The sequence below is a fragment of the Montipora foliosa genome, chromosome 13 (assembly GCF_036669935.1).
Source record: "Montipora foliosa isolate CH-2021 chromosome 13, ASM3666993v2, whole genome shotgun sequence".
In the NCBI taxonomy this organism is placed as follows: Eukaryota; Metazoa; Cnidaria; class Anthozoa; order Scleractinia; family Acroporidae; genus Montipora; species Montipora foliosa.
The window spans coordinates 32,247,957-32,273,052 of NC_090881.1; the positions used below are offsets into that span (position 1 = coordinate 32,247,957).

General features: G+C 41.2%; 3 protein-coding genes across 3 annotated transcripts in view; 1 reads left to right on the top strand and 2 right to left on the bottom strand.

Annotated features, from left to right (window-relative positions):
* LOC137983459 (demethylmenaquinone methyltransferase-like) overlaps window positions 1-4,095 on the bottom strand; it is a 4,220-nt gene extending 125 nt beyond the window's left edge. The window contains exons 1-3 of the mRNA XM_068830638.1: window positions 4,050-4,095; window positions 2,552-2,745; window positions 1-838 (exon numbers count right to left, since the gene is read on the bottom strand). The exon at window positions 1-838 is cut by the window's left edge and continues 125 nt beyond it. Of these exons, the coding sequence (XP_068686739.1) occupies window positions 2-838; window positions 2,552-2,745; window positions 4,050-4,095 (1,077 nt within the window). The 3' untranslated portion in view covers window position 1. The remainder of the gene's footprint in view (window positions 839-2,551; window positions 2,746-4,049) is intronic.
* LOC137983028 (uncharacterized) overlaps window positions 1-25,096 on the top strand; it is a 41,128-nt gene extending 16,032 nt beyond the window's left edge. Inside the window, exons 14-26 of the mRNA XM_068830189.1 lie at window positions 12,044-12,134; window positions 13,317-13,452; window positions 14,223-14,325; window positions 17,568-17,698; window positions 18,453-18,587; window positions 19,539-19,591; window positions 20,258-20,356; window positions 20,435-20,552; window positions 20,806-20,871; window positions 22,112-22,224; window positions 23,210-23,303; window positions 23,845-23,899; window positions 24,880-25,096. Coding sequence (XP_068686290.1) covers window positions 12,044-12,134; window positions 13,317-13,452; window positions 14,223-14,325; window positions 17,568-17,698; window positions 18,453-18,587; window positions 19,539-19,591; window positions 20,258-20,356; window positions 20,435-20,552; window positions 20,806-20,871; window positions 22,112-22,224; window positions 23,210-23,303; window positions 23,845-23,899; window positions 24,880-24,929 — 1,244 coding nt within the window. The 3' untranslated portion in view covers window positions 24,930-25,096. The remainder of the gene's footprint in view (window positions 1-12,043; window positions 12,135-13,316; window positions 13,453-14,222; window positions 14,326-17,567; window positions 17,699-18,452; window positions 18,588-19,538; window positions 19,592-20,257; window positions 20,357-20,434; window positions 20,553-20,805; window positions 20,872-22,111; window positions 22,225-23,209; window positions 23,304-23,844; window positions 23,900-24,879) is intronic.
* Window positions 3,009-6,291, bottom strand: LOC137982606 (demethylmenaquinone methyltransferase-like). Its single transcript, XM_068829729.1, has one exon. It carries the CDS (start codon window positions 5,958-5,960, stop codon window positions 5,124-5,126), a length of 837 nt encoding a protein of 278 aa, XP_068685830.1. The 5' UTR covers window positions 5,961-6,291; the 3' UTR covers window positions 3,009-5,123.

The following is a 25,096-nucleotide window of genomic DNA, read 5'->3' on the forward strand; positions in this document are numbered from 1 at the left end:
TTCAACACTGGAGAGGCGTTTTTGCTGTCTGACTAAACGAAGAAAAAGTTTTCTTGAAGGCGACCAACCGGCAGTTCGGCTCTTCCTCGGCGTTCACCGCAAACTCGAGAGAACAGTTTCCATTTTTGTTTTTGTACAGAGCTAAGTAACTTTGCAAGCGCTCTTCGGTGACAAGCGATGGATCAAAGATACCATGAATCGACGACCAAAGCCACTTAATAAAACTGTTGGTGTTTTCGAACACGAGCTTAATGGGAGCCTGGTAACTCTTCGAAACCTCGAAGCCGGATGATGTACAATATTGCTCAATCTTTTCTCTGGATTCACAGTGATACATCTTGCAAATTCGAGCCTCGTTTTCTGGATTCAGCTTTGATAAGGCGTTTGTAAAGAAGGGAGCCAAATAAGAGACATAAACAAGGGCGATTTTTCCACCGGGTTTCAGACTTGCAAACATATTCTTGAAGGCTGCTTGTTTGTCAGGGATCCAGTGAAGCACGTAGTTGCTGAAAATTATGTCGAAGGACTCTGGAAAAATCTCTGAGATGTTTGATGCACTTCCCTCAACAAAAGAGAGATTTTTGATGTTTCGGTGAGATTTTCTGGCCGTCTGAATTCGTTGTTCATCTGGATCAAGGCCAATCACTTTTCCCTCGGGTCCCACCAGTTCGGCAAGGTATGCAGACAGCTCTCCTGTGCCGCAGCCTAAATCCAAGATAGCATCTCCTGGCTGAGGGCAAACATCACTTTGGATGAATTCCTTGCCAAATGTCTTTTGTATGGAGAGCGAAACTTGTTTGTAGCCCTCCGCTGCGGTAGAACCGAACATATTTGATACCTTTCACTTCTGTGTAACGTTATTGGAATGGAATGATCGGTGGACATACGATCACCTCTATCTTGTCCTTTTTTATTTTTCTTCTCTGGCATTGAAGGGCATGTATTGGGCTGTGAAAGGCGTATCCGAGCCTAAAATGCTTTGTTGATTTGTGTGCGACTGTGCGAGTAAACGCCAAAAAAATTCCTTGACTTTAAACGAGTTTAATTCCCAGGGTCAATGCTATTGGAGGTTCTCGCGAAAGTCAACTCGCTCTCTCTTTTTTATAGTCCACTAGTATCATCTGGACTCGAACCAAAACACAGAAAACAAGACTCTCGTAAGCTTGCTTGTTCTTCTCGGTTATGGAAATTAGCCTGAATACACTTGACCTAATGGGCTATTTGCAGGATAGTTTCGGTTGAAATTAAGAAGTTAAAGTGCTTCTCAGGTATTTCCCCTCGGTATTGAAGAAAAAACAGTGAGAGAATGACAAGCTATGTTGTTGTTGGCCACATACTTGCTTGCAGTTCACTTAGTGAACCAGAACTCTTTCTGTAAGGCAATGGTGCATAAGCACGTGATGACACACATTCACCTATTCGCCCGGCCTATTCGGCTTAATTTTCTCAAACTGCTTGCGTGCAGGTCACTCAGTGAACCAGAACTCTTTCTGTAAATGATGACACATTCACCTCTGCAGCTTAATTTTATCGAACTGCTTGCGTGCAGGTCACTCAGTGAACCAGAACTCTTTCTGTAAATGATGACACATTCACCTCTGCTGCTTAATTTTATCGAACTGCTTGCGTGCAGGTCACTCAGTGAACCAGAACTCTTTCTGTAAATGATGACACATTCACCTCTGCAGCTTAATTTTATCGAACTGCTTGCGTGCAGGTCACTCAGTGAACCAGAACTCTTTCTGTAATGCAATGGTGCGTAAACACGTGATGACACATTCACCTCTTCGGCTTAATTTTATTGAACTGCTTGCGTGCATTTCACTTCGCCGTGACTCAGAACTCTTTCTGTAATGCAATGGTGCGTAAACACGTGATGACACTTCGGCTTAACTTTTATATCAGTTTTAAGAGTTCACTATACAGAATCCTCCGTTTAGCTTCGAATCGTAGCAGGTTGATTGTGCGCCTCGAGTTTCAGCCTCCTTGCTTGCGAAGGCGGGCTCGATCTGCGGAAAGAGAGAGTGAAAAAGGAGCAAGCGTAGCGCATGCGTGCTCACTGTCTTCGATTGCCTGTCCAAACATCCACTGCTGAGCGCCCGACGACAAATTTTCAATTTCCGTTCCACTAAAAACTGAAATTGCTCGTTTTTCTATCGGATTTCGTCTTAACTCTTGTTGTCTTAGCAGTCAAATCGTCTGTTAGCCCCTTAACTCCCAGAGGCCACTTGTAGATTTTTACGCTGTCTAACGCCAGTAGAATTTACGCGTCAATGGGGGTCCCCTCGGGTGTTAAAGGGGTAACAACATTTAGGTTCACTCAAAAACTGTCCCTCCACTAAGTTCTTTGTTTCATGTCGCCCGATGTGAAGGAATCGGCAGTCTGGAATCCAGCAAATGTGAGGCTTTGGAATCTGGAATCCATTGTATGGAATCCAGAATCCACAGATTTCGATGAAGGCCATGATCCATTTCGGTGGAACCCGTGAGTTTGTAATCTGGAATCTACAACTCGGGATCTACTATTTGGGATCTGAAGTCTGGGGGTCACCTGGATTCCTTTAGCCTGCACACAGGCTCTCTGTGGGTAGAATGGCGTGCGGTCAACAGCTGGGGAATTGGAACGAGCGGGAGAAAGGATTCCACAGCGGTTGACCGTGCGCCATTCCACGCACGGAGAGCCTGTTTTTAGGCTAGGATTCCTTTGCATAGGACGATTCATGACTTTCATGTAAGTAGTGCATTCTGTATTAGCAAAAGCAAGGTTGAATGAAAGAGAAGGAAATCACACATGGCAATACGGCAAATATATTCTCCGCAACAGGGTCTAGAAACTGCCAAGAAACTGCCAAGAAACAGAGACAACCTGATTGATTGATTGATTGATTGTAAATAAGATATTTTTTTATTTGTTTACAAATGCATTGGCTAGAGGCTATGTTAAAAAACGTTAGTCATGTGAGTCATTCCATGACACATGTGCATTGAATTTGAACTTGAAGGTCAAGCACATCTTTGTAAGACAGTGGATATATGCAATGGCTTCCATAGTTGGTGTTTGTAAAAATATTGAAGGGCCGCAACCAGGGTGAAACATAGTTGAAATTTTAAAACGATCTCTGGCTAAAATGATTGAAAACTACGAGCTTTCGATTGCCCGAACTGCAGTCTTCGACGAGTAAAATGAATGATAAGAAAGCTAAATTTCAAATAGTTGGTGTTGTTGCAAACATCTTGATTTCCTTGGAATCGAATGGGCCATTTCCGAGTTCATGTCTGCCTCCTCTTCAAAGCGAGTCTAAGTGCGAAGTTTTTGTAATGGTAATTAGTTCTACTTTACATATGAATGAAAACTAATTTTCACAACAAAAACTTCGCACTTGGACTCGCTTTGAAGAGGAGGCAGACATGAACTCGGAAATGGCCTATTACCCAAGGACGACTACTCCGGCTTCAAGAACACCATGAAATAATAGGTTTAGAACCTTTGCTTCCTCGAGGACCACTTACAGATTTTACTTAATCTAACGCCACTTGAAACGATTTTACTCGTCAATGGAGAAGCCCTTAGGGGCAAAAAAGTTAATGAACCGCGAAAACAATAGCTTTGCACGCTCCTCCACTTGCGTTGTTCATTTTAGCACGTTTTCCCCCGTTTTCTCGTCCTGACAAACGACTTGCAAATAACCAACTTTAATATTTAACCTTAGGCCTTATGCCTACCTTAAGTACTTTATTCATCATATTGAATTTGGTTTTGGCATCTTTATTGATTTGAAAAGGCTTTTGGCCCATTTTACCACTCTGTTTTGTTAACTAAACTATAATGGAGTAATCATATCTTTCACCCCGAGAGCAATTTGTCTGCTTTAATGGTTTTTACTCATTGCCTATATCTATCCTTTACGTATGGCGTCCCTCAAGGATCTGTCTCAGGATGTTTATTAGTTTTATATTACTTCATTCAAGTAGGATAAAACAAAAAGTTATATTTCAATTGATGGTTTTGCTATTTAACTGGATACCTCGATCAAGTACCTTGGAGTTACCTTTGAATCTACCAATGACATAGAAAAAATCACAGTGATGCTCCATTTTCCCTTAATTTAAGAGCGGTATAATCTTAAGCTACTATAGGAATAATAGGAGCTAACCTAAGCTGTCAATTGACTTTACTCGAACACCATAAATTTCCGATTTAAACGAGTAAGAAAATCCCAGAACACTTCATAAAAGTAACATATTTGACTTTCACGACAGCCGCTACTCTGCATGCGAATAGTTTACTCTGAATTTGAAATTCTTCGTTATGAAGGAAACGAAACGAAACAAAGGCTGTTCATTTGTGATGAAGCTGTCTGTACTTGGTTCGCCATTGCAACCAAGGTTTAATCAGTGTCCAACTCTTTCTTCTCAAACAAACTGCATAAGTGTGATACCACCATGGCTCAAGGGAACCCAGCGAGCAAATTAAGCCAAAAGCCTTTGAGAGACATTTCTATACTCCTTGTAATGTATGAAGACTGTCAGGCTAAAGAGATGTTTTTATCACCTAGAAGAATTTGATCTGTTCGGAAATGTTAGGTCAAAATTGAAGTGTCCGGAATTTTCAGAATTTTTAGGGACTGATATCTTCATCATTTCAGAAATTGCTAGCTGAACTTGCCTTCAAAGAAGTTTCCAGCGAACCATTTGCTCATCCGAAACTGCTAGGCGACCTTTTTAAGTGATAAAAATTGCAAAAATGTTCCTTCCGGAAACGTAAGGGACTACTTTTCCCTGGTTGCGAAACTCTTAGTGAGATTTTAGTAAAGAATTCTACAGCTGTTTGGCAACGTAGAACCGAAATTATTAGAGCAGTTAGACTCTTCCGAACACACATATCACCGAAGATTATTGTTGGGTGCCCCTGGTGGTTGTACTTAAGAATTTTAGCGGCAGCATTTCAAAAAGCCAAGAAAACCAATAAATCACACAAAAAGCAGCCTAAAAACGACATAAGTAATCATTGGTTCCTTAACAAACACGGCTATTCCTTACCTAGAATTAAAACGCAGATAATGACCAGCTTTATTTCGCAGCCAATTGTACATTTGATAAACAAAGAACAGCCGTTTTAAAGTTCAACACTGCAGAAGCGTTTTTACTGTCTGACTAAACGAAGAAAAAGTTTTCTTGGAGGCGACCAACCGGCAGTTCGGCTCTTCTTCGACGTTCACCACAAACTCGAGAGAACAGTTTCCATTTTTGTTTTTGTACAGAGCTAAGTAACTTTGCAAGCGCTCTTCGGTGACAAGCGATGGATCAAAGATACCATGAATAGACGACCAAAGCCACTTAATAAAACTGTTGGTGTTTTCGAACACGAGCTTAATGGGAGCCTGGTAACTCTTCGAAACCTCGAAGCCGGATGACGTACAATATTGTTCCATTTTTGCTCTGGATTCACAGCGATACATCTTGCAAATTCGAGCCTCGTTTTCTGGATTCAGCTTTGATAAGGCGTTTGTAAAGAAGGGAGCCAAATGAGAGACATAAGCAAGGGCGATTTTTCCACCGGGTTTCAGACTTGCAAACATATTCTTGAAGGCTTCTTGTTTGTCAGGGATCCAGTGAAGCACATAGTTGCTGAAAATTATGTCGAAGGACTGTGGAAAAATCTCTGAGATGTTTGATGCACTTCCCTCAACAAAAGAGAGATTTTTGATGTTTCGGTGAGATTTTCTGGCCGTCTGAATTCGTTGTTCATCTGGATCAAGGCCAATCACTTTTCCCTCGGGTCCCACCAGCTCGGCAAGATATGCAGACAGCTCTCCTGTGCCGCAGCCTAAATCCAAGATGGCATCCCCTGGCTGAGGACGAACATCACTTTGGATGAATTCTTCACCGAATGTCTTTTGTATGGAGAGCGAGATTTGTTTGTAGCCCTCCGCTGCGGTAGAACCGAAAATCTTTGACATCTTCCACTTCTGTGTTTTGGAATGGAATGGACTGGAATGATAGGGAGACACACACGATCAACTCTTTGAAAGAGATTACTTGTTGTCTCTTTTTTTGTGAAAGACGTTTGCACGCAAACTAATGCGAGCGTAAGAGACTTTCTTGATTTCGGCTTTTACGCTTCAACTGTTCGAATAAATGCAAACAAATAACGAAAAACTCCTCGACTTTTAACAGCTTAAATCCTAGGGTCAATGCTATGGGACAGACTCGCTCTCTCTCTTTTATAGTTCACGAGTATCATCTTGACCTGTGTATTGTTCGCACCAAGACAAAAACTCTCTTTAGCATGCTTCTTCTGCTCGATTAGCAGGAAATAAGCGGAAAAAGCTTAAATAGGCACTTGACCCTAATAGCCTATTCTTGGTTTTCACGTGACGTCATCAAAACTAAAAAATAAGGAATTATTAATCCTTTTGAGATTTTAGTTTAGTTGGTCATTAGAACAGCTGAAGACTTATCTTTTCACAAATTTCTGGTTTGATAGGGTTTTTCCTCTTGTGATTTTTCTAAGCTTTTGCGTGACACGATATTAAATGCTATCACGTAGGTTAAAAAGGTGACTTATCCGCTGAGATTTCGCAATCTGAACAGTCCTTGTATGAGAATAAGTACTCGTATAGATGTTTATGAGCCCTCAGAAGACGACTACTGGCTTTTTATAGCAAAACTCGATGATATATGTTTTTGTTAGCTTCCGGCCGCCATGTTTGTGCCCCTGAATACAGAATACAGAACTTTATTTTACGTGGCACTCCACTTAGCTAAAAGCTACTTTACACAAGCCCCTGAGAGGGACACAAACATGGTGTCTCCATACAAAGCCTTATAAATTTGAGTAAAACATTTCTTCGAATATCTCCCGCACGAAACATCGCACAGACCTGAACCTTGCGAGACTGTTTGAATATTCATCTTCTTTTGTCTCTTTGATTCTTGACTTCGTGTATTGAATGGTTAATTTGATGATGGTGTGACAGTGAAAACCGGCAATTTGCAGCATAATTTCATTATTTACGACCAAATTTAGAACACTAAAGTTGCTTCTGTTGTAAGTTTTCAGGTAACAGTTCGTGCAAGACCCAGGCAAACAGTCTGCGGTTGCGCAACGAAAGCGATGGATGCTGTGCTCATCAAAACTTCATCAAAACTTGATTTCATCACGGAGTCCATTTCACTAAGAAGTGTTCTCCCATGGAGCCGTGTTTTACAACTGCGGTTATTAACAAAAATAGTAGAATAACAGACTATAATTAAAAATCTAATTTCCGCAAAGGTCGAGATGCTCCCTGAAAAGTTCACGCACCATCAAACCCGGTTTAGTTGAATTATAACAAAGGCAAAAGGCTGGAGACCAAATGTAATTGTAGCTTCCTCCCTACCATTGCCTACTGATTGAAATTAAGACGTTTAAGTGTTTCCCAGATATTTCCCCTTGGGATATAAAGTACTTGTGAGGGAATGAGAAGCTTTTTCGTTGTCGGCCACATGCTTGTACGCAGTTCACTTAACCAGGACTCTATGCGTGGTTCATTGGTGTGTAAACACGTGATTATAATGTTCACCTTTTAATTTTCACGTTTTACTTCTCGAGAGTTACTGTCGGATGATTAATTGCTTCTTCCGCAGGCGTTGAGACCATGCCAGTTCGAACACTTCACTATTCAGAGTCCTCAGTTTAGCTTCGAATCCTTGCAGGTTGATTGTGCGTTTTGAATTTCAACTGTCTCGTCCTTTACGAAGCGGGTTAAATCTGGGGAAAGAGAGAGTGAAAATGGGGCTAGCGTGGCAAATTCGTGCTCATTGTCTTCCTGTTTAAACATCCACAGCCGAGCAACCGACCGTATACTTTCAATTTCCGTTCCAAATATCCACACCGTTCATGGCGATTTATTCCCGGAAAAGTAGTTTTCCTTTTCTCATGTAGAACGATTTGGAATAATCGCAAAGTGTGTAGAATAACGCGAAGTTATATTTTTAGATGACGATTGCTGTCTGTCGTCATTGTTCTTGGTGAATGGCCGACTAACTATCAAGTTTTTGGTTTTGCAGAGGAAATCATAGGCTCATCTTTGTTTATAGCCAAAAAAAAGAAAGAAAGAAAGAAAGTAAATTGCTGCATTATGCCTGTTTTCAAGTAAGGGAAAACGGAAGAAGGGTTCTTTCCTTTCCTTTTTCCATCTGTGGGGAAGATACAGTGAAGATACGGCTACGATCGGGACGTGAGGTGTTGGTTAAAGAGTAAGTGCTGCCAACCAGTTTGTAGCTCGATTGCTGCTCGGGAAAATCATCTTGATTTCCTTGGAATCGACGTAAGGTGGATTTCCCGTTTCCCGAATTTTTACGCCCGTGCAGGTATGTAAAACTTGAATTGGCTTTACGTGCGTAAATGAAATGGAGACGATGTATAAGTAGCCACGCGAAAACGTATAAGTTAAGCAAGGTTCAACTTTTACGTTCACGCGCGAGATTTTTTACATCGTCTCTATTGTATTTACGCGCGTAAAGCCAATTCAATTTACGTATAGGTGCACGCGCGTAAAAATTCGCGACAATGGAAATCCACCTTTACGCAAGGACTACGACGGTGCCAGCTACCAGAACGCCATGCATAGAATAATAGGTGTAGAATCTTTGCTTCCCTACGAGAACCACTTGTAGATTTTACTTTCTAACGCCAAACTATTTAACTCGTCAATGGAGAACCCCTTTGGCGTGAATTAAAAGGGTTAATGAACCGCTGAAAGAATAGCTTTGCACGCTCCCCCACTTGCGTTTTACATTTTAGCACGTTTCTTTCCCGCTCTTTCTCTTGACAACGACGTGCAATAACCAGATTTGAGGCTTTTATCAGTAACATTTCGAAAAGCCAGGAAAACGAGTGAATGGCAAAAAAAGTAACATAAAATTGGTTTTATGTAATTTTATTCAAGAAGGGTGAAACAAAAATTTATGTTACAATCGATGGTGCTGGCATTTAAAACAGGTTACGTCAATGGAGTTACCTTTTAATCTAGAAATCACTTAGAAAAATCACATTGAAGTTCTATGTCGAAGGCTTTCCTCGAAGACTAATTGTGTCTTGCATACTACCAGGTGTCGTTCAGGTACTTACTTAATACCAACAGTTCTTATCATGCGCTACCAGCCGCTGCTCTGCGAAAACTTTACTCTGAAGTTGGAATTTTTCGTTATTAAGGAACGAAACGAAACGAAAGAAAAACTTTTAATTTATGACGAAGGTGTTACTGTCTCGAATTCTCAAAACTCCCCCTCGTGTTTAGATGAAGCTATGGAAGCACGGAAAATGTCCTCCGATTGCATAAATAGTTCACTCTTATCATCTGGACTTGCGCAATTTTCGCACCAAAACAAAAACTCAATTTGGCATGCTTCTTCTGCTCGATTATGGGAAAGTAGCCTGAAGGAACTTGACCTAATAAACTATTTTTGACGAAGTTTAGAATACTTAAAATGATTTCTATTGTCAAAACGTTTACTTCTTCGGCTCGATTATGGAGAAATGGGCGGAAGGACCTTAAATAGGAACTTGACCTAATAGACTATTTGCAGCTTAATGTCGCAATTTACGACCAAGTTTAGAATACTCTTGGGGGCTTCTATTGTCAGTCATCAGGTAAAAGTTAAGCAAGACCCAGGCAAACAAACAGCTGTTTGGATAAGAATTTGCAAAATACGGCAACTTCTAGATTTACACTGTGATGTCAGTTGCGCAACGAAAGCGATGTGTGCTGTGCTGTGCACATGGCTTCCGCGAAGGACGAGGGGCTCGGTGAAAAGTCGGTGCACTGTTAAATCTCGGCTTACCGGTTCTTGAATTATAACAAAGATAAAGGCAAAAAGCTAGAGACCAAATCTAATTGTAGATTTCTCCCTGCCTTTGCTTACTGGTGAAAGTAAAAAGTTTAAGTGCTTCCCAGTTATTTCCCCTTGGCATAAAAAGTACTTGTTAGGGTATGAGAAGCTGTCGTTGTTGGTTGGCCACATGCTTGCGCGCAGTTCACTTACCGAAAACTCTTAATGTGGTTCAATGGTGCGTAAACACGTGATTGTAATGTTCACCGTTTAATTTTCTACAGTTATTTCGGGTTAATTGTTTTTTCCGTAGAAGGCTATAGACCAAATGTAATTGTCCCTATCATTGCTTACTAGTTGAAATTAAGAAATACTTCGCAGTGATTTCCCTTGGAAAAAAGATACTTGGAAAAAAATCATCGAGGGAATGAGAAGCTGTCGTTGTTTGCCACATGCTGGTGCGCAGTTCACATAGTATCCCAGAACTCTTTCTGTGGTCCAGTGGTGCGTAAACACGTGATCATAATGTTCACGTTTTAGTTTTCGAGAATTTCTTCGGCTTAATTATCTTTTCGCAGACGTCAAGACCATTTTAGTTGTAACACTTCAATATTCAGAGTCCCTCCGTTTAGCTTCGAATCGTTGTAAGTTGATTGTACGCTTTGAACTTCAGCCTTCTTCTTTGCGAAGGCTGGTTGAATGTGGGGCAAGAGAGTGTGAAGAAGGAGCAAGTGTGGGTCATGCATGCGTGCCCAACTCCCTTTTATTGTCTTCTCCCTTGTCCAAACATCCACGCCGTTCATGGCGGTTTCATTCCCGGAAATTTTGTTTTATTTTTCAACTGTGGAAGGACTTGGAATAAAGGCAAAGTGTGTATATATAGAATAATAAATGAATAAATTATATTTATCGACGAAGATCTTTGTTTGTTGTCGTCTTTCTTGCCTAAAATGTGAATGGCCAACTAACAGTCCAATTTTTGAGTTAATAGAGAAAATTACGAGCCTATCATTGTTTATAGCAAAGAAAAGGAAGGAAGTAAATTGCTGCATTTTGTGTCTGTTTGAGATAATGGGAAAACGAGGGGAGGGCTCCCTCCTTCCATTTTTTTCTATTGGTGGGAAGGGTACTCGGCTAGGACTGCATCAAACAGACAGACTAAGGACATTAGGTGTAGAGAAGACTCGCTTTTTTTGTTAATGAGTAAGTGCTGGCTACCATTTTTGTAGCACGAGTGCTACAATCCTCTGGACTGCCTTGCAATCGACTGCATACGAGCAAGATGCCGGTGTCGCGGCACAGCTTAGTTTTACAGTTTGTTTGGAAGATTTCTTGCGTAGGAAATCTCGTTACGCGCATTAGGCACGTCAAGCTTAACAGCGCATGCGTACATAGCATCAGCACTCTTTGATTTTCTTTGTCAAGAGCAAAACAAAAACGGAAGCATAAAGTGATCCTCACACTTCTCTGGAGAATTAAAGGCCCACATTCGCCAGAAAGTCATTGCGCACCGTCACTGAATTTCGTGTAACACGAAATGAGTCAAATAGCTGACATGTTGTTTCCCGCTTAATTCGCCTGAGCGCATTAAGCCAATCAGAACACGCATTTGGTCAAACCGTCATTTGAAAACAAAAACAAACGACCGCAATGTCTTCTGGGCGAATGTGGGCCTTTAAGCAATTGTCACATATAGACACCTAAAAAAACCAGGTGGTTTCAATTCAACGAGATTCGAACCCATGACCTCTGCGATGGGAGTGCACTAAGAGACAATTGTTTAATTTCCAGATAAGTGCGAGGAGGCTTCACCATTTCGTCTATAATCCACACTTCAAATATAAAAATTTAGTTCAAAAATTGAGTTCCGTTAAACCAAATCCAGTGAAATTACCTTTGCTACTAAGAGTAGAAGCACGCATTCAAATGAGTGAAAATGCAGCCGGCGTCATGAGTGAAGGAAAATGCATGCGAGCCGTGCGAAACGCTTGAAAATGACGACGATCTGCAGAACGCGCATTGTTATTTTGCAGGGCGCGCGTCGTCTTGCTATTGCCTCTGATTGGCGGAGATTTTTAGCGGTCATTAAACTGGTGGTGAAGCAATGCAAAGCCGAAGTAGTTCAAAATAATACAGAATGGACTTAAAATATGGTAAAATGAGTTGCCACACACAAAACCTATTGACACAGGTAGTGGCATTGAATATGTTGATTTGTTGTTTGCAGCAAAAAAAGTTCCTTTGTTGATCTTCAGTGGTGGAAGCAACGGACATGTGTCAAAATGGGAAAGATTGCAGTCAAATAACTTCATGTACAGGTCAGTAAAATTGAGCATTACCCGCGAGATATGAAATAAATTTCGAACAAGATGCACTCCTTTGAAAGGGTTAGTCTCTCATTCATTCCACTGCACTACCTGCACTCATGTCGTCGGCTTGGCAGGATTACCTTGAATGCTTCTGTGTGAATGAGACCACAATTGTGTAGAACAGCCAGAAGTCATGCTACTTTGCCAAGTCCTGGAGCCTCATTCATACTCAAACACAAACTCACATTCATGGTGTACTGATGACTTAAGCGTCGCGTTACATTGAAGTGTTTTTGACTTAATTTAAGATAAGTCGTTGTATTGTTTTCTCAAGCCTGACGTGCGAATAGCGGAAAAACGGTGAGTGATTGGCTCCGCCACTCTCTTTCCTCCCCCCCCCCCCCCCACTTTCTTGACAAACTTTGCCGTTTCTCTCATTGCTCTGCTCCTTCATCAGTTGGCTTTGGAAAAGAGAGGCTGCTCCAATCGGCCAATTTTGGGTTTACTTCAGGGCTCCTTTTTGAAGCAAGTCTAAGGGCGAAAACTCGTTTTCGTAAGACTTTGCTCCTCTTTGGTCAGAAATGACTCATTTACGATTGTTGTCAAAAGGACACAATTGCAGAACGTGTGCCAACCGAAGCAAGTTTCATGACCTATCCTTTCCGACTCTCTTGTAGTTCAATTGTAGAGCACCTAAAGGAGTAATCGAAAGATAATGCCGTTGGACTTCTGTCAGGAGCAGTCGGATTTTTTTTTCTTTCATGCCTACGTCATTATCGATTAAGAAAATAAAAAAATATTTATTCTTGGTTTTCACATGACGTCACCTCCGCCATGTTGGTGTCCCGACCCAATCCTCCGGGAATTGAACTCTGTTATTATGCAAATGGTTTCTTTTGTTTCCGTTGAATAAAGATGGCTGTTGATCACGTGAGTGAGAACCAATAATGATGATGATGATGATGATGATAATGATAATGGTAAATGTTTAAAGAGGGAGCCCAATCAATAAAGGCGGTTTTAGTGAGCGCGTCGTTTCTCTATTGACAACTTAAAAAAGGAAGTCTCTCCTCTTTAAATATTTGCATGGCTCTTATTCCTTTCTATGTTTTATTGTCATCGTCATGTTCATCGTTATCGTTATCATTATTGTTTATTGATGTATTTTTTGTGCTTAATACTTACTTGCAGCAAAGAGATACTTTTACAAAGCGAGGCCAAGGCTCGCCTAGCTGCTCAGATTGCCTCACGGTATGACTGGCGAGGACCAAAGAGAGGAGGAGGCCTGGGTAAATCCAAGCCATCATTCCTTAATGCTATTAATCAGGTATGATTGACTTCTCTTGGCTTAGTATCAACAATGAAAGCTTTTCATGTGACAAAAAAGAGATTAGTTTTTTGCCGGTGTCGCAGCACGTTTCCAGGCTGCAGAACCTTTCCGGCTAGAGACACTCTGTGACAACAACATAACAAAGATGGCCAGTGATCCGTCATAACTGGCTGTCAAAAACCAGTACCAGTTTAAAAAGAATATAATATTGCTCTCCACGACGTCGTCTTTTTCGCCTATCCAGCTCTCTGATGCCTGTTGCCTTGTGTCAGTTTTGAACTGGAGTAAAGGAGGACAGTTCACTCAAAAATAACAGTAAACTAAGAGCAAAATATTACCAATTCTTTCCACCTGACGAATCCTCAAGGTTTCAATCTCTTTTTTAGTCCATTGTGCGAGGTTTTACAGTTTGGAAACGCAATAAATTAGTGATCAAGGTTCTAAAAATCGCTGACCATTATTCAAGGGTAATCCCAATCAAAATTTCCCAACAAATTGCAAGCACCAAAAATTCCCCGAAAAACTGGAAAGGCCAAAAAAGTATTCCAGAATCTAACCATAATTGCTAAAAGGAAACGATTGTTCCATTTTCTTTCTATCCGAGTCCTGTCTGTAAATTTGAGAGAAATTTGCAAATGGATCTGGCCGATCTTAAAGGAATTCCCATTAGGGAGTTATTGCTTACCATTCGAACAAACCGCGGACCAACCGGTTTCTGACTGTATATGGCATACAACCCATATGTTTTTTTTTTGTGTGATTTGTAGATACCTTCAGCTTTGGAACATACTAGTAACATTTCACTGCTGAGGTCCATATTTGTGGAGGATCTCGATTTGTTGATAGTGGCCTCAGAAGACAACAACATTTGTAAGTCTTTTCAGTTAAAGTTCTCTTTCGACTTTGTTTTGTAGAATGAGTAAAGGATTCTTTCTTTACCGTCTTATCCCGGCTCATATGAGTTTTTCTTTATGTTAATAAATTGCAGAATATATCAGAGGACTCTGTTCCTGTTTGGTTTTAGTGCTCGGTAAAGACCCCTTTACTTTTGAGTGTTTATGCGTGGCCAGAAGCCTTTTTGAGATATCTCCCTAAGCGTGCGGTATTTTCCCGGAGAGAGTTACAAGCTAAGCCACAACACAGCAAACTCGGTCTGATTCAACCGGCAATGACCATCGGACTACTATGCTGGAGTTGGGGGGATCGAAAACTCCGGCCAAACCAACACACAGGGTCTTAAAATAACTGAGGAGAAACTGCTGCCTTTGTAATTACATCTGCAAATCGTTAGACTCTCTGGTCTCTCTAGCTTTTGTTTTGAAACAATGGGGCAATTGTGACACGCCAGAGTTATTTATGATGGCGGCGCCTGAGAAATTTGAAAACCAAAACAAGCGTTTTTGAAGTTCATTTAATTCGGATACAAATGCTTTCGTTGGAAAAAGTGCGAACAATTTTGATTGTAAACATTATGTTCTGTGTTTTAAAGTTATTTTCTTGTTTTAGTGGAGGTTCCCTTTAATGACTTAGAGTGGTGGTCGGGTCGTGGGGGCATCTACTAAAACCAGGAACACCGGAACACCCCGGAAAGCCGGAACACCGTGGAAGTAACCCAAAACCCTCAATTCGGCTAACCCTATGCCTAAAAACCAATCTAAGGCCTAGCCAAATTGAGGGTTTTGGGTTACTTCCAGGGTGTTCCGTTGTTCCAGGGTGTTCCGGTGTTCCGGTTGTTCCGGTTGTTCCGGTGTTCCTGGTTTTAGTACATGCAGATCGCAGGCTCAATCCTGTAACGAGTCCCGCACGGTAATAGCTCAACCGGTCGGCATTCAATCACAAGTTTCAGAAATGACAAAGGAGCATGTAAAAGAGCGGCGTTGTGAGTTGGCCAGGTTGAGCGTTAAAGTCTTTACACGAAGCTTAAAACCTTTGGACGAGTCTCTAGGAAAAACATCGATTTCAGTTGTCGATAGTTGGTAGGAGCAAGTGTAGCTCCAATGACTGGTGGGCGTCTTTGACAGCCAAAGGTCGTAAGTTCGATTGTCAGCGATTTCAACGTCTGTTTCGACTTTCCTCTGATCCGTGTAGCTGTGGAGCACTGACAGAGGGAGGGGTTAAAGGGTGCACTGTTGGCTTTCATTAATACCAACCTCGTAGCTGAAGGAACTACCGACGTGAAAGAAAGTGACTTTACCATTACCTTTATCCCCTGTGAGTGTCGTTGATTGCTCAGCTTCAAAAGTTTTGAGAACGGATGAATTTCATCGCACTAAAGTTTGATAGGCCTTTTCAGAGTTCATGTCTGCCTCCTTTTCAAAGCGAGTCTAAGTGCGAAGTTTTTGTGATGGTAAAATTAGTTCTACTTTGCACAGTAATGTTCCCTGCTAGCAGCGGTCTCTTTTCTTTTGCGTTCGCTGGGCTGACGAGTAGAGAAGAGAGGCCTCTGCCATGAGTGGAAACTCACTTTGATTCAACCGCCGTCGTCCGTTATAGGTTAGCAGACTGTGAGCCCGCTGTGTCCCGCGCATTCCTTTACAATAATTCTGCTGTTGTTAAGTGAGCTCACACAACATGGATTATCACGTGATAATAAGTAAGTAAGCGATAACACTGAGTTCTTGGTGCTGTACGCCCGTCGTTGTCCTCCTCCGCAGCTAAGCTCCATTTACGCAGGCAGTGAATTAATTGTAGGTACTGATTGGCTAAAAACATCGGCGTTTATTTTGGTAACACCCCGTCAATGAACAAGCAAGTGAACTCCCTTTGCAAAACAGCTTTTTATCATCTGCGCAACTTGGCCACATTTAGACGCTTCCTATCGCACCAGTACAGTGAAATCCTTATACATGCCTTTGTAAGTTCTCCTATCGATTACTCTAACTCTCTCTTATCTGGCGTCCCTCAGTTTCTGTTGCAAAAGCTCCAATATGTTCAGAATGCTGCTGCCCGTCTACTCACGTACTCAAAGACGACCACGTTTCCCCGATTTTGAAAGAACTACATTGGTTGCCTGTCAAGTCAAGGATTGAGTCTAAAGATTTTGATCTTGACTTTACAGCGTATCACGAAATTGGACCTAAATATCTATCAGACTCTTTAATTAAATATACGCCTAGGAGAACACTCCGTTCCGCCAACAAGAATTTGTTAGTGGACCGTATGTATAATGTTGAGTGTTATGGAAAGCGCTCTTTTTCAGTCATTGCTCCCTTACTCTGGAACACATTTACCAGACGAAATAAGAACTTCAACATGCTTAAGTTCTTTTAAGAGAAGAGTTAAGACCTTTTTATTTAGCCGTTCTTATTAGACTATGATGTAATTTCTACTTATTTTACCAACCTTGTTAAGCGCTATTGGTTAATTAGTAGAAATGGCGCTATAGAAATTTTGATTATTATTAAGTAAGCGCCGCGCATGCTCAACATAGTGAGTTTCGATCAATGGCATAGGTCTCTTTTCCCGTATTCGTCAGCCCAGCGAACACAAATGAAATACCTCTTACTAACGAGTTCGAGGTCCGTACTGTAAGTTAAATCAACGGAAAAAAACGAGGATCCGTAACTTACAGTACGGACCGAGAAAACGAGGTTAGTAAGATATTTATTATATCTCTGAGGTTAACCGGCGCGCGGGCAAGGAAACTAGTCAAAGTGAAGCGGAAGGTTTAACTGCCACAAAGAATGCCGTGCCAAAATCCCAAAAACTAAATCTTCGTGGCTGTTAAGTTTGAAATAGTTGCTTGCAAGATTCAAACAGTTTTCAGTACAAGTTTATGCAACAGAAATGACATGAAAAACTCGCTAGATGATGTTTTGTCGAAATTTTAAATTTAACGGGCTTTATAGCGGGGCGTACTGTAGAATACGGCCCGCTAATTTAGCCAATTACAGCGCGCGTACTATCTGAGAGATATAATAAAGAGACTTCTACTAGCAGGGAAATAAAAACTAACTTTCATAAGGAAAACTTCGCACTTAAACTTACTTTGAAGAGGAGGAAATGACCTATTGGTTTTGATAACAATTCAACTTCAAAAATTAGTGTTAGACTGGAAGTGACAGACAGGAAGGTCTTTTCTGTTTTCATCCATTACCTTCTGTGTTTCTTAGATGTGTGGGGTTTTGATGAAAATGCAGTGAAAGTGCTGGAAAATATGAAGCCCGCTGATGAAAGCCTTATTTACAAATATGCAGTCCTGCTCGGGGACAAGGCTTTTAAGAAAATCACCAACGACAATGAGGTACATAGTCATTTTTCGGTAGCGTTTTGCACAGTAACAATTTCTGTGGCTTACAATTTGTTGGCTTTGTTATTTGACTTGATCATAGTTAGTAGAGAGGCAGATGACTAGAGCTTGTACTCAGGCTTTAAACTTAGACATAGCGATTATTATATGGTAAAAGGATTTGTTTTTTCGGTTGCCTTTTATGCGTGGGGTCTATGGGAGGCTTGTTCAAAATAGGTTCTTGAAAAGATTCACGCGTTACTTGACCCTCGAACCAGGATATGACCTTAACGCCCGTTTCTCGACAGTCCTGAAACGTTTCGGGTGTCACAGTTCGCTCTGTATGTTAAGAACGGAGATATTTCAAGGCATGAAACTTCAAAATCATTTGCTTTTTGTTATCTTTAAGACATGGTTAAAAGACTATCTTATCAAAACAAGCCGATGGCAGTTTCGTATATGGCTTTTCGGGCCTGAAACGTTTTCCGCATTTTCGAGAACGGGCCCCAAGGAACCTGTAAACCAAAACTAGTAATGCATGAAGTTTTTGGGCTTAAGAAGACACCTTGTGACACATTGTGATGTGAAGACAAATTACTATGAATCTCATTGGACATGTACGGTCTATTGTGAAGAACAAGAATGAAAGACTCTCTCATTTACATCATCCAGGCTACTTTCCTTTCGAAGTTACTTCGGAAGGACTTGATGACTTACAGTTCTTGTTCAGTTAAAACATAAAATATTTGTTTTTCACTGTGTTTTGCAGGGGTCTAAAGAACATGATTCAGTGACCAATCGAGTTGCGGGATTTATCTGTAGACATGTGTTTACAGGTCATAGTAGCTGTGTCACAGGACTCGCAGCTGTAGGCAGACAAGCGGGCTATAAAACCACCTACTTGGTATGCAACACCATTGATTCAGTGAGCTTTCCCGTCGTGGAGTGCTTTCATTCTTAATGAAGTTAGGGATTTTTGGCATCGAAGACGGAACTTCGACGAAACACGTCACTTCAAAATAGAAATCATTGCTATCTTTAGTATGCAAGGTTTCAAGGTTTCAAGGTTTATTTATTTGCCATGATTACATATAATGTACCCGATTTAATAAACAAAATACAAAAAATTGTAAAAAAGGCGAGGAAGCCAATAAAGAAACTATAAGAGCTTATGGAGCTATGGGCTTCCTCAAATTAGACTAAGAAATTAAGTTTAAGGTAGCACTGGGACGTAATACAATATATTATTAAAAAGACGAAAGAGTGCACACACACATTTATCCACAAAAATACAAAAGCGTAAATACCTCGAAGAATTTGATGCCACTAACGATAAAGAAGAAATCTTTTAAGGTTTTTGCAAAACTGAGCGGTAGATCCAGATGCAACGATTATCTCATCTCGTATCCTATAACTGGATTTGCTCGAACGGATTTGAAGTAAAGATAGAGAATGAACGATTCACTGTTCTCGTATGCTGTCGTTGTCTTGCCATGAAAACCAGTCATGAAAACCATGATTTCTTGATCATTTCAGTGTCCCTTTTTCGGAGTGCGGTAAAAGGAATGAACTAAAAGGCTTGCCGCATGCGCACTTGCGGCACAATTAATCGATGTCCAATCAATGATAGGGGCGTCGTTCACATGGCGACCGTTTTGAGTCCCGAGGGACTGAAAACTTTTGTTTTGCATCCCCTGAACTCGCTTCCAAACACATCAAGTAGAGGCTCGCGGTACGAACTCTATTGTCTTTGACCAGCGTGGACGCCAGGTGACAAAAGTCCATTCTTGTTTCTTTCGTTGCCGTTGCCCGTAGCGGCCGGCATTTCTAAATCTCCGCGTTTTTCTTTTTGCAGCTCAGTGCTGGCTGGGATAGAAGAATATTTCTGTGGGATCTAGAGGCAGCTAAGTAAGACTTGAAGGTTGTAAGCATTTTTCTTAATTATCTTTGTATTCTCAAAAAAGTCTTTTAAAGACTTTTTTGAGAATACAAAGATAAACCTTAATGGGATCCTTAAAAGGAAAGGAAAGGAAAAGAAAACAACTTTATTTAAGTGTCTATTCGTTCCAGCGCTGAAATCAGCAAATTGCCGCAAATCAAATGAAATGTTGGCTTTTGCGGAGAGGGGAAACCGGAGTACTTGCAGAAAAACCGGGTAGATTTTTTGGGTGGTTAGTTCTATAGATCACCTACCAAACGCGCGGTACAAACGTTGACCTGCTCAACACTCGCGTCTTTAAATTTGATGCGTTGACCAAAGGAAAACAACGGTTCCGGTCTGTTCGAAGTCCTGCTGGCCTTTACTAATTACTGACTTGGTGACCATCTGAGAATACCTTTCCTGTTCGCGTTGGGGAAATTATCAGAACTCGGTGTTATGTGTGTGATGGGTGGGTGGTTGAGATTAATTTCTGCTTGACAACAATTACCTGACTTTTTCGCCCGAACATTTTGAAATCCAATTGTTGTCAACCTAGTTGAAACCATAGTTTAGTGTTTTACTTTCCTTGGAACGTATACTGGACGAGAGCATTGCCTTGGATGAGTTATTCTTTTCTTGTGTTCTCTTTCTAGTTACCACGATACTTTCCGCAACAGTGCGCCAAGCACCTTGGGAAGTCACGAACTCGCCTCAGACGGAATCATCATGGATTTGACTTACAGTCCTGAAAGGTGAGTTGGCTGCTTGTTGATTAATGTTTTCGTCGGTTTTAGCGAATCTCAAATATGTATCAATTGATTGCTTTGCAGGAATGAATTTGCCTATGCGTCATCTGACAAGCTGGTTTACATCAGGCGGTTTTCAGATCGAGGCGCTGAAATGACATTGTCAGCGGTCTTACAGGGACACGAGGCCGAAGTAACACAGGTCAGCAGAGTTCGGCACTTCTTGAAATGTTTGCGTTCATTAAATAAGCAAGGTGTTATCACACCGATCGAATTTCATGTGTCAATTTGTCAAGTTTAAGTTTGCTAAAATTGTCAAGAAAAGTGCGACAATCACTGCTCTCTTTAACGCTTCGTTACATTTCAAAGTGACGTTTTCTTTGGTATTACTGCTGTTGCTTGAACTTTCTACACTGAGAACCCTTTTGCGACTGCAAGTTATTTTGTTATTTTAGGTACGATGGAATTCAGTGCTGACCAAATGGATCACGGGCTCGGAGGATGGCACAATTCGTTTATGGGTAAGTGAAGTTCTGTTCAGTCTTGATCTTGTACGCAATTCGGAACAGGCACAAGTAAAACAAGTCCTCTTCGGCTTTCCATTAGCACCGTTCTAGTTTGAGAATTGCTATTTTCGTCAAAAGTCGCGGGTAACTTGCTCAATAAGAGGCTACGGGTAGCCTACACCTTGTTCGAAGGATTTTTAGCCGACGTCGTCTAAATTCACAGTATTTCAGTGGGTTTTTTTTTACGTTACAATATCTTGGTAAATATCCAGTTTCAATTCCGCAGTCCAAAGTCCAATGATAGGGTTAAGTGCGATCGTGGATATTTGTTGGCATTTAAAAACTGTTGTTAACGGCATTGACTCCAATCAAAACATATTTACAGTGCAACGCGTCTTACCGTGGCCACCTAACAAAGTTTTTTACAAATTGTCCGCCAATCAGGGCGTGTCGATTTGATTGCCAGTCACGCCTCCTTGCAAAGTTCGCACAATTGTAAGTTGAACACCGTTGCATGGGTTGTTGAGTTGACGTATTTACTCGTAGTTGTCAAATGTGAAAGTTTCTTGGGTATCTGTTACAGTGTCATACGAAAACCGGATATTGCATTGCGTGCATTGCATTTAACTTTGCCAGTCAAGCTGGCAGAGCGCCACAACAGCTTGCGCCAATTACTGTGGCCCCTTTTTTACCCTCCCAACCATGATACACAACAGAAGACAGACCACAACACCGGGAACTACGTGCCCTACTCTTAGCGACAAGTGTGTGGGTTCTTTTACGTCCCACAGGATTATAAACATTGAAGGGTTGTGAGACGGGACCTCCTGCTTGTCGTCCTTATCCGAGAAGACTTGAAAGTCTAACCATTTGAAGATGTACTTACAATGGCAGCACTTTCTCCTCAGTTATTTAAAGACCCTGAGTGTCCGGCCAGAGTTGAACTCACGACCTCCCGCGACAGTCCGGTGCAACTGAGCCACCGCTGCGCGGTGGTTTTGGAGGTGGGGTGGGGTGGGCACGGCAGCGTGTTGGCTAAGATCATGTCAGGTATGATCGTTGAGTCTCGTGAATGACACTTGAACAGTGTAAGTGGAGCAACACTCAAGCTTGTAGTTTAATTGCTAGTGGGTGCATGTCGTGCTCAACCGACGTTTGGCGTTTTGCACAGTTTTCTTTCTGTGACCTTTTCGTAAACCTTGACAGTTACGTACCTTATTTATCTCACTCGAAGCCCATTTTCTGTTTTTGTTAGAGAGCAGATGGGATGTCATGTGACTTAGTCCTTAGCGCTCAAGGAGCTGTCTCTGCGTTGTGTATTGATCAGTCCAATGGCTGTATTGTGGCCGGAGTGCAGGAAATTATAAGGTGACTAACCGCTCCTGTCTGTCTATCTCACCTTTCTCATTCTGGTTGGTAGCGTAGCGAAACGTATGGTAATTAATATTCACATGCCGACCTTCTAGGAACATTTATCGGCATCCAAAGACTGTGATAATATAGGCACGCGCGTACTTGGCCCAGAACACCAAAGCCCTTTTTACGACATTTGCTGTCATGAATAGTACAATCCCGGTACTTTTTGCCTTACTCTAAGCGACTGGAACGTCCCAAAGAGTTTTTGTCAACAAGGGCCTTCGTTTAATGGTTCTGATCAGAGAAGATCAAACCACTTGCAGGTGAAATTACGAAGGTTACGCTCTTTCCTCCTCAGAGATGGCTTGAATGCGCTTTCGATCGAGCCTCTCGGGAAGTCGATCGTTAGCTTACAGACGAAATGATATATGAAAGGAATCATATATTGAACTATATGAAATCAAGTGAAGATATGATCTTCGCAGTTATGAACGCAATTTTAGCAATTGCGCAGGTAAGCCTGAAAAAATTAAGGCCTTCAACGGGGTTTGAATCCGTGACCTCGAGATGCCGGTGCTACGCTCAGACCAATGAAGCCACTGATGTTGAGAGCTGTTCATTTAAGCCAAAGTGCATAGTGTGGCATTCTTAATAGTAAGCACGATTCTGGTTTCTAATACGCTCAAACCACATACAAAGGCGCACACCGTTCGCGGTAGACTTACACTTAAAAATGTCGAGCGTTTTCGTTACGGGTCGGTCCGCGAATTTTGCGAGAGATTACTTTACGAGCGAACATTTATGAGTGAGCGTAACGAGAATCTTTGCCATCACTCTAACCTAAATAATGCATAATAATCTAGCCGACTTCTCTACTGTATTTCTTTTTCTTAGATTTACATTTGACGATCCTGGAGTTCACGCAGATATGCGTCTAGTTCAGCAACTAATTTTAATATTATTCTAGATCTAGAATTTTGTTCACTGTTGTTTTCAGGGTTTATGATCCAGAAACAAAAAAGATTGTTCAAAAAAACGTTGGACACACTGATTCCGTGCGTTCTATTATTCACATTCCTGAAAGAAGCCAGGTGAGATAACATCAGCCAACTTAACTTCGATACTTAACTTAACTTCGCTGAACGCGTAATTTACTGAAACTGCAATTCAGACTAAGGTTGGAATTACTTGCCTCGTGACGTCACGGCGGCCGTGTTGGTGTACCTAACTAATCCTCCGGGAATTGAGCACTATTATCATTCAAACGTTTCCTTTTGTTTCGATGGAAGAACAAGGTTACTGATCACGTGAGTGAAAACACTCTATACAAGAAATTCACGCTTTTAAGGCCGGGAATAGAATGGCGTGCATTATCCCTGCAAGATGGTGCCTGGTTATCTTCAAGTCTGTGGCTAGCGCGCTCACTATGAACTGAAATCTCTTGCTGACGCTTTGAGATTCCGATTTAGACGTTTTTCACCGTCATAATCCTGAATTTCTACCAAGGCCGTCATGAACCCCACCCCCCCCCCCCCCCCCCCAATCCCCTCCTTCTATAAATATCATTGACTAAGTTAGAGTGGGCCGGGCTCTGCTCTTTTTGTCAATATTTATTTTCTCCTTTTATCGCAGTATATATCGGCATCATGGGACAAAACGGTTCGGATATGGAATGCATACAAGAAGAGTAAGTTACTAGTGCTGTTGTTCTTTTGTGGACGTTGCTAATGGTCAATCTCTTGTCAAACTGTTACTCTTTTGTGTGTGATGATTCAATCTAATCGTCGCGGGTCGAGGCAACTTAATTATCTCGGGTCCAGAAGTAAATCGCATAATTATGAGGTATTTAATGTTTGCAACATGAATTTGGGGCAAAATATCAACTGGAATGCGCAAGAATAAAGTGTATCTGCACTGTTTAAGCCTCAGTAATTTTTCAAGAATGGTTAGGGATGGTATTGGTAATGAAATACGATCGTCCGGGTGAGTGTAGTTCGAAACGCACCTATCACTGTTTACAGCCTTCAGAGCCAGTGACATCTGGACGTAACTGACAGTCGACCAATAATATTACGACTAAGGACTTATTTCACCAATGAGATCAACGACCAGAGTGTTTATCCCATCTACTGACGTTACACAAATCAGTTGACTCTAAAGATGAGTTCCGCTCAGGTTGTCGAAGCGTCAGTCAATGTCATCTCAAACAGTTTTTCCCTGGACTACACTCACCCAGACGATCGTACTCTACTTAATTATATGACTCCTGAGTTCAAACCATTTACGATGATAATAAAACTTACGAAAGAAGAAAAATTTCGGATTTTTCGACAACAACAACGACAGCCTTTATTTGTACCCTACATTAATTTACATGATTAAAAAATATATATATATATTCCTTAAAAAGTGGAAAGAGTATAGGCTGCCCAAAATAACCATTAAGGGCTAAAAAGATAGAGCAGCCTTACTTAGGTTTTAACAAACGATTATATTGAAGGGTCAGGTTTCACACACGCGACTTTCGTGACTTTTCGTGACTTTAATTTTTATAGTTCGTTCTGAACTTTATTTCTATAATTCTGGAGGGCGGAGAGAGATTTCAAAAAGGATTATGGCTAGTCTAGGGCTTTTTGCTGATGTGTTTGATTTTTTTTCCTCTTTTAGCTCGTAAAAAGCCTACTAAGGAGTCCACAGAGTATGCTGCACCCGTGTAGCTGTAGTTTGCAACAGATCACTTTCTACAGTGCTCTCTAAATGATCATTAATTTATGCTGATATCTGTGAAATACTCTCGTACACATTCCTGTACAAATATGAAGTAAATATTTTTGTATTATTTAATTGAAATTTTGTACAAAGAGAACTAATCAAAAGAAAATCA